Below are 8,753 nucleotides of genomic sequence, written 5' to 3'. Positions count from 1 at the left end.
CTTTTGGTTGCTTCGTGCCTATATGTGTTTGCTCGTGTTTATTGTGAATCCCTGTGTTGTGTGTGTGACTTCATCTTAGGTACTTGTGAGACGCAAGGATTAAAAAGGGGGAGATTGAAGATGTATAGTCAAGACGGAGCTGAAGTAGTTCATGAAGCACGACATGAACTACGACATCAGATGAGGATACAAGAAGCTGGTCGGGTGAGTTAATGAGCATTCAAGGAAGAATTACTGAAGGAGTCAGTTTAAAGGAAGAATTGGAGAAGAAGCAATCTAACTCAGAAGAAAGGAAGATTGGCTTATTCGCTGAAGAAGAAGATATGGAAAGTTTCCATTAAATAGATTTTGTGTCTAGGGTTTCTCCTCTAAAGAATATAAAGAGGAGGTTTGGCACGGTGTGACGTTTTAACACACAAAGAGAGCTTTTAGCAATAGGAGGTTTGCAAGTCCGAATAAGGAGAAGCAAAGCCATTAGGGGTTAAGGGTTTGAGTGGTTCATAGACTACGTAAAGTCTGTGAACGAGGAAGACTAGTCAACAAGTCAAGGTTTGTCTTGAACTTGCTTGAATGATTGCTTTTAAGAAGAACTTGTATGTGCTTTTAAAAGGATTAATCTAGTCGAATTCATTGAAAAGAAATATCTCTGTGTTGCTGTGTGTTCTAGTTAGTGTAGCTTGATTATCTTACATCAACAAGTTCTATGTAAACATATGGTCACATTAAAATTATAAATTAATAATGTATATGTATACATATTTTATATAAATCAGAACCTATTATTATATTATTATTTTTATATTCACAATGGAATTATTTTTATATTTTCTTAACATTTAATATATTTTTGATGAGATTTAGTAATATTATGTTTAAAACCACATTTAAGTTCTATGCAATATATATTATATACACCGAATAATATAATATAATTAATATAAATGTAAAATTTCAAAGAATAATAATTAATGTATATACAGTAAAATCAATATATTTTTCTTATCTTAGAATAAATATATCTTAAAATAAAATAAAAATTAAATAAGAAAACTTTTTTAAATTAATATCTCTATAAATTAATAAAATTTTAAAGTTCCAACATTATTAATTTATAGAGGTTCTATTGTATATGTATTATATGTACGGATATCCATTCAATTCCTGGCATGGGTCGGGTTCTATCGATTTTTGAGGTTTCGAAAAATAGACTCTTTCATATATTTAGGCCGGATCTTATCAGAATCGATATCTGATTTTTGGTCGGTTCTGGAGTATATTATTCCCAAATTCTATATCAGACTATCAAAATTTAAAACACATAATTTATAATCGAAATTATTTTTTTCAGTAGAATATTTTTTTTTTTTTAAAAGAAGGTATTATTATTATATAGCTCGATACATACCTGTTATAAATTTCTGACATGGAGCCAAAACAAAACCATATTAAAAGTGCTTTCACATGATCCAAAGCCCAAAGTAAAATTAAAAAAATCACTGACACATGACCGTTTCTCTGTAAACTTTTTGATTGCGTCATGTTTCTAAGAAGAAATATCTCTCATTTTTAGAACTTCAGCTCACAAAAATATCAAAGCATTCCGTGTTTAGCTTTTCCCATTAGATTCAGGTGTAAAAAGAAACAAAACAGAGAAGCCAAAAACGAATTCTTTTTATATTGCGATGCCTCCGACGAATGTCTCCGGCGAGCCACCGTATACCTCGGCGTCTCCACCACCGCCAAAGCCGAAAACGAAAATTCTCTCTCTATTCCTCGTAGGCGTTATCATGATATCAATATTCTTTCTCTTCCTCCTCCTTCTCGGCATCGCATCTCTTCTTCTTCTCCCTTTCATCCTCTCTTCTCTCCATCGCCACCTACGACGTCGCTGACGTAACCGCCGACATGTATCCTCGGATGGGTTATCTTCAAGATTCGTTAAAAAGATTCCGCAATTTAAATTCTACGAACCCACCACACGGCACGGAAGCGATTGCGTGGTTTGTCTTGATGGGTTCAGACAGGGACAATGGTGTCGGAACCTTCCCGGTTGCGGACACGTGTTCCATCGGAAGTGTGTGGACACTTGGTTGCTCAAAGCCGCGAGTTGCCCAATTTGCAGAGCTAGGGTTAGGTTGAGGGAGGAAGATGCTCTAAAACCAATATTCATAATCTTTTCATTTCTATTTCTCTTGAAACCCCATGGCTTCCTTCTTGAATGTTCTAAAAGAGGTTATGTGTATCTTACATGAATCTGGCAAACTCTTTCTCAAGAACAAGAAGTTGATGTTCTCTGTCTTTGTATTCCCTCTGTTTCTCAATGGTTTAGTTTAGTTGTTCAACGTCTTTGCCATCAAACCCGACATAACAAACTCGATTCAAGAATCAAGTCTGATACCTATGATGGATCCAAGCACCCCTGAATACGTATCCCATCTTATGAAAGTCTTTCAAGATTTTCAACAATTTGTGGTGTCTTCATACATATTTTCCGCAGTCTCCTCCATCATCAACCTTTTATCTGTTCTAGTCATCGTCCATGCTTCAGCTCTTACTCATAAAGAAGAGAATGTGAAGATCAAAGACTTCCCTGCTCTGACCCTTAAATCTTGGAAGGGACCTCTTGTGACCAGTTTCTACATTGTTCTCTTCAGTCTTGGCTATTGGTTTGTCTTCGTCATAGTTCTTTTCCCTCTTCTTTTGTTATCTACAAAACTCGATTACTTGGCAGCCAAGTCTGGGGCTTTGTTTGTTCTGTTCTCAGTGTTTGAGTCCTATTTAGCCATCGTTTGGTATCTATCCCTGGTCATATCGATCCTCGAGGAAACTTATGGGATCCAAGCTTTGGGGAAAGCTGCAAAGATCGTTAAAGGGATGAAACCGAAACTATTCCTCTTGAATCTTTTCTTCGGTTTAGTGTCCTTCGGTTTAGTTCAGATAGTGAGGCGGGTAGATTTGAACAGTTCATTTCCAGTTATCTTAACCATCGGTTTGGTTCTTGTGAGTTCTATCGCTGCAGTGAGGATGTTTCAGCTTGTGAGTTATACCATTACCTATTTCCAATGTAAGGGACTCCAAGGCAAAGACATTGAGTCGCTGAGGGATATTGAATATATGAAACTATCCTCCACTACGCTCATAGGAGCATTGCCTTGAAGTATTCGAAGAGATATGGTATAGTCTCATGAATATATTGTTTGTTTGTAATGGGAATTGGTTACGTTGTATGTATATTATCAATAATCAAAGGTCTGGTTAAATATCTAGAATGATATATTTTTGTTAAATATCTTGCCGTGTAAATATTTCGATTAAAATGCCAAAGCCACTGGATTACAATCAATAATAATAATAATACTGTCTTGATAATAAACACATAAGTGTGGGAAACTTTTCGTGGCTTCCTTTAGTTTAACATGTTCGGGTTTCAAGACCAAACAGATACCAAGACTTTGATGTTCTCTGTTTCAACAGTGTGAAATTTACATGCGATAATTCTAAACACTAGGATTTACATCTAACAACACCATTATAAAAATCTCATATCTGTTTTTTTCTCCATTAGTCTGTATAAGTCATCTTCTTTGAAATTTCAAAAACTCATATAGGCATGGGCGTTCAGGTTCGGATCAGTTCTCATCGAGTCAAAGATTTGGATCTACCTATGTACTTGTAAATTTTGATTAAGTTAGCTAAAGTTAAACCGGTTAAAAACATGTATTAAACCGTTAAAAACCTAGAAACCGGAAATCCAATGAACCGAACAAACCCGGATTTGTATGTAAACAAAAGTTTTGTTAGTAAAATAATTAATTTTTATTATTTTAAAGTAAAAATTAGAGGTTCTAAAAAATTAATAAAGCAACACCGTAATTTGTTTATTTTTTCTTTTACCAGCAACTCACAAACCACAAGACTTACAACCATAAATATTTACGTCACAGTATCGTTTATGTCTACTTCTCATTTTCTTTATAATTAAATATTATTACATGATCACTTGTGTTGAAGACTTTAATAATTAAAATATTAACATTCATGAAATTCCAAATTTGTATAAAAGAACAGAGAATCATACTTATTTTTACTTCTCACTACACGAGCAAATAAGAACTTAGTTTACGTCATTTGTTTTAAAGGTGAATACGATTTGGAGTGATGAAGATCTAGAGAGCGAAATTTAAATGTCTTTTTTATATTATTTTTAGATTTGAACTATTAAATTATTTTATAACTTTTTTATTACATTTTCAGTTTATTATTTTATAGTTTTAAAAAATTTTGGTTACTGAAACATTTTATTTGATATAATATTTTTAAATATAACTAAACTGAATTCAGTTGCGGGTCGGGTTTTAAAAACATCGAACACATGAAGTCATAATCTTAAATATTTATGTTTTGAGATCGTATATAGATTAGTTCTTATCAGATTAGTTTTTTGGGACCGAGTCTATTCTTTTTTTAACGCTGGATATGCTATTACAAACTATGAGAAATATTACAGACGACTCCACGGCCGACAATGCATCAAGTTGCAGATCTCCTTTCGCCTTCTTTGGGGATCGAAACCTAGACCGTGTAGAAACCTAGACCGTGTAAAAGCATTAATAAATGGTTAATCAAACCATTGGAATAAATGACTTCCACAAACCGACCGAGCCTATTCAAATTAGTTATTTCAAGTGGAGGAATTTTGGAATCATTTAGATACTTGTAAAAAATTTGTTCGGTTTTGGCAAGGTGGGTCATAAACCGAGCTACGCAAAGTACTACCTTGATGATACACCGAATATTTTCAATTTTGTGTGAAGTGTTTAGGTGTTTCAACCTTCTTTCACAAATTACATGACAGATATCACGTTGTTCGTTTGTAAGACGCTGAAACTAGCGTCAGCGACCAATATTTAAGACAGTGTATCTGGAAATATATTAGATGGATTTAAACGCAGCGATCATTTAACGTTGTTGATATACGTCGACTTCAGACGCCGGAATTAATGGCGTCAATAATTTTCGGAAATCTGGCACGGCGTCTATATTTTCAGAAATTCGGCGTCGATTTCTCTCTCGATCTTTTTGTTGTTTTGCCGTAATCTGTATCTATTTCCGGTCATATGGACGCTGACGCACAGCGTCTTACTTACGAACAGGGCTAATTATACTAACCAAAGTCAAAGCCCTTAACGTTACATAGTACTTTCATACAGTACAATGTGATTTGATGGTAATATAAGTAAAACAGAAAGGACTAGTTCATGGATCATACTTGTCAAGCTCATAAAACTCAATGTTCTTGTACTTCTGCGAGATGATCTCAGCTTGAACCTTTCTTGCAGTATCTGTCGCGCACCCTACGAGAATCAGAACAGAAGTTCCAGCAAATCCTCTGAATGCTGTCAAGTGAGTGATCTGTTCAACCACAGCAGGACCCGCCGCTAGAACAGCCAGAAATGCTGATCCAAGAACAGATATCCGGCCAAGAACCTGAAGAGTATTCAAATATTATATATATTGATGATGAAAAACCAAAATGTTAAGTTTGAAGAAACCGAGGAAGGAGAGAGAGAGGATCTTACGGTTTTGATGAAGAGAGCAGTGCTTTTACCAGGCCGGACAAGAGGGATGGATGCACCTTGTCGTTTCAATTGTTCACTCACATCGTCCGGGTCAAGTTGCAGGAAAGTGTAGTAGTAGTTGAAGAAAGCTATGAGAAGTATATTTGTTGGAAGATAGAACGAACCTGCAAAGAATTTGTGTCTGAAGCTTTTAGGTCTCTCTACAACATTGGCAAAACAGTTTCAAGAAGAACTCACATCCAGGGTTCAAGCCATAAGCAATATTCTTCAGAGCAGAAATGCCGGTGAATCGCGCTAGAGTAGCAGGGAGAGCAAGAGATGACGTGGAGAATATGATAGGCATCACTCCAGCACTATTGACCTTGAATGGAAGATAAGCAGACTTCTGCAGCCCAGCTGCTTTGCTGGTGTATCTGGAGGCATAGTTGAGTGGAATCTTCCTCTCTGCTTCCTGAAACACTTTGCTTGTTAGACTATAAACTCCTGAACAAAGCTTGTGTTACACTCCCTCCGTTTCATTTTAATTATCGTTTTAAATATGTGCACACAGATTAAGAAAACATTTAATTTTGTATATCTTTAAATTAAAAAAAATCATTACTATACACATAACTATATTTCAACTAAGAGAAAAATAAACTAGAGAATATTATTAATAAATTTTGCGTTTAAATTATAAAATGATACTTATTTTGTAATGAAAATTTTACTCAACACCGACAATTTTACTCAAACGAAGGGTAGTTAGTTAATTAGTTACCTGAACATAGACGATTCCAAGTACCAAGAGGAGGAATGAAACAACTATGGTAGCCAGACCAGTATAGTTTCCTTCCTGTAATGCTTCTGCTGCTGTTCTACCAAATGAAGCAGGCAAGTAAGAGATAATACTCGTGAATATCAAAAGCGAAGTGCCGTTTCCAAGCTTCAGATCGGAGATCCTCTCTCCAATATAAGTAGTGAGGACAGAGCCAAGTGTTAGCAACGTGACGGACGAAACAACCCATTCAGTGCTGAAGTCATTCACGTAAGGACGGAGGTAAACCGCTTGTCCTATCGCCTGTACTATAGCGAATCCAACCGAAGCGTACCGAGTGTACTGGAGGATTTTCTTTCTCCCCGCTTCGCCTTCTTTCTTCTGAAGGTCTTGCAGCTTGGGGTAGACTTGAGCGAGAAGCTGAAACACGATCTGGGCGTTGATGAAAGGGACGATACCGAGGGAGCATATGCCGAGTCTACCAATGCCACCACCGGAGAATGTGTCCAATGTGGTTAACAAGCTGTTCTGATCCAAGTTGCCGACAAAGGCTTCTCGGTTGACTCCGCCTAGTGGGATGTAGATTCCGAGGCGAGAGAGAGCTAGGAAGCCGAGGAGCTTTAGGAACTTCCCAGGCAATGGGCCTTTGAAGAAATCTCCAAAGTCAATGGAACTGTCCTCAATAGCAGCTGAGAAAACATTCAATATAGCTAAGCATCATTAAACATGATGAACCACATAAGTGAATGTATGTAAGTTAACCGGACCTGCCACGCCACGACCAGAAGATGGTTTATCTCTTTTGCTACCGGAGGAGCTTTCAAGTGATGGAGACAAAACACTCAGAAAGCTTTCCCAAATACTACTCAGGCCAGAAGCTTCTTTTGGATTAATACCCAACGGATCAAATGTCGAAACCTCAGAGCTGAACAGAAACTCTCTAATCAGCAAACAATGTAAAGTAAAGAGACAGAACATCAACATATAATCAAGTCCTAGCGAATCAGACATAGCCTAAGAAACACCAAATGGTCCTAAAAATCTTTTTTTTTTTTTCGTTTCTTCAGCAAACAATGCACAGTAAAGTGATAGAACAGCAACAGATCAAGTTCTATTGAACCAGACACAGCCTAAGAAACACAAAATAGTTTTAAAAACATTTTCAGAAAAATGTCAAGTCCTACCAAACCAGACATAGCCTAAGAAACATCAAACTGGTCCTAAAAATCATTTTCTTTAGTTTCATCAACAAAGTAGAGAACTTTAAGTCGCATTATCCAAAGCAGAACAAGTATAATCGATTTCAAGTGGAACCCATCTGATATAAAGATTGAAAGTACCTTCTAGAGTTGATGACCAGACCGAGATTCTTCCATGAATTGGCTTTACAAGTGTTCCTGGTTTTGGTCGGAACGGAGAAGATTGGTCTGTACAGAGAAGAGCTTCGGAGTCTCGAGGATGGTTTGTGGTTGAGACGAGACAGAGAAGCGAGGTTTGAAGAAGAAGAAGAGTAAGAGGAAACTTGGCTTACCGTTATCATCCTTATCCCTTCCGTCTTCTCCAGACGAACGATTTCTTCTTTTTCCTATGCTTAAAGTTTATGTTTTTGTTTATGGGCCAAGCTTTGTGGGCCCAGTATATATTTTGCATCCAATCTGGTTTGGGGTTTTAGGACTTTAACCTATGCTGGCAAACGTCCAAAACCGAATGAAAAAAAAAAAAAAAAAATCAGAGGTCGATTGTTTGCAGATTATCTGTGCTAGTTTTTGGTTTTTGATTTTGTAAAAACCATTCTTTTATCAATCAAGATTTTTTTTAAGAAAAATTGTCAAATATGACTCACAACTTGATCTTAAATGCAAAACTAAATTCAAACTTGAATCAAATGCAAAAGTAACCTAAAAGGCTATTGAAATTACAACCAGCCCCTTGTGAACAAACAAAAAAACCGAATTTTTTTTACGTTTCTAACCCCCGTAAGTCGTCTGAACTAGTTCTACTTAGAAATAATTTAAAAATTTTGTAAAAAATATTTTGATAAGTAAAAAATTGAAATCATGTAATTAACATATATTTTAAGAGATATAAATTAAGATATAACAAAAGTTAATTGTTTTCAACATAGATGAGTGAAAGTAGTGAGTCATGATATTCTTTGGTTTAGGTTTTGCCAACATATATTGTAGTATTGTACGTGTTCTTAGGGTTAGATTTTGGAATGCATAAATGTTTTTTTGAAAACTTTAAAATTTACCTAAGTGTGTTTATTTCTGTGTATAGTAAACACTATTTAAGTATAACTACGGCTTTATAACGTGGTTAGTTAGTTAATTTAGTCAATTTAGTTTAAGAGTTAAATTTAGGGTCTAAGATGACTTACTAGTAAGTCGTCTTATGTACAGTATTCAACAGACGAC

The 8,753-nt window shown here is 35.8% G+C and overlaps 2 protein-coding genes and 1 pseudogene across 3 annotated transcripts; 2 read left to right on the top strand and 1 right to left on the bottom strand.

Annotated features, from left to right (window-relative positions):
* The first annotated feature begins 1,682 nt into the window (after positions 1-1,682).
* Positions 1,683-2,252, top strand: LOC125590339 (annotated as a pseudogene).
* Positions 2,253-2,389: 137 nt separating this feature from the next.
* On the top strand, positions 2,390-3,266 carry LOC106412532. The gene has a single exon (XM_048763872.1). The coding sequence runs from the start codon at positions 2,401-2,403 to the stop codon at positions 3,154-3,156; it is 756 nt and encodes a 251-aa protein (XP_048619829.1). The 5' UTR covers positions 2,390-2,400; the 3' UTR covers positions 3,157-3,266.
* A 1,877-nt stretch (positions 3,267-5,143) lies between these two features.
* LOC106357637 (preprotein translocase subunit SCY1, chloroplastic) lies at positions 5,144-7,983 on the bottom strand. Of its 2 annotated transcripts, none has more exons than XM_013797311.2 (6): positions 7,677-7,983; positions 7,104-7,261; positions 6,340-7,025; positions 5,817-6,030; positions 5,580-5,743; positions 5,144-5,487 (listed from the first exon to the last, which is right to left on the bottom strand). In XM_013797311.2, exons 1-6 carry the CDS (start codon positions 7,874-7,876, stop codon positions 5,257-5,259), a joined length of 1,653 nt encoding a protein of 550 aa, XP_013652765.1. In that variant the 5' UTR covers positions 7,877-7,983; the 3' UTR covers positions 5,144-5,256. The 2 variants fall into 2 exon arrangements, with proteins under 2 accessions (XP_013652765.1, XP_048619828.1); XM_048763871.1 differs by having other exon boundaries at positions 7,104-7,276; positions 7,677-7,926.
* Between the last annotated feature and the right edge of the window lie 770 nt (positions 7,984-8,753).

Source organism: Brassica napus, chromosome C7 (genome assembly GCF_020379485.1).
Source record: "Brassica napus cultivar Da-Ae chromosome C7, Da-Ae, whole genome shotgun sequence".
NCBI lineage: Eukaryota > Viridiplantae > Streptophyta > Magnoliopsida > Brassicales > Brassicaceae > Brassica > Brassica napus.
The sequence above is the reverse complement of the archived record's forward strand: the minus strand, read 5'-3'. Positions and strand labels throughout refer to the sequence as shown.

What these genes read in the sequence shown, in the direction of transcription:
- LOC106357637 (XM_048763871.1), bottom strand. Translation starts at nt 7,876, where the DNA reads ATGATAACGGTAAGCCAAGTTTCCTCTTACTCTTCTTCTTCTTCAAAC. An exon ending in TTCTGGTCGTGGCGTGGCAG is followed by an intron (nt 7,026 to 7,103) that starts GTCCGGTTAACT and finishes ATGTTTTCTCAG; the next exon opens with CTGCTATTGAGGACAGTTCC. An exon ending in CTGCTCTCTTCATCAAAACC is followed by an intron (nt 5,488 to 5,579) that starts GTAAGATCCTCT and finishes AATACTCTTCAG; the next exon opens with GTTCTTGGCCGGATATCTGT.
- LOC106412532 (XM_048763872.1), top strand. Translation starts at nt 2,401, where the DNA reads ATGATGGATCCAAGCACCCCTGAATACGTATCCCATCTTATGAAAGTC.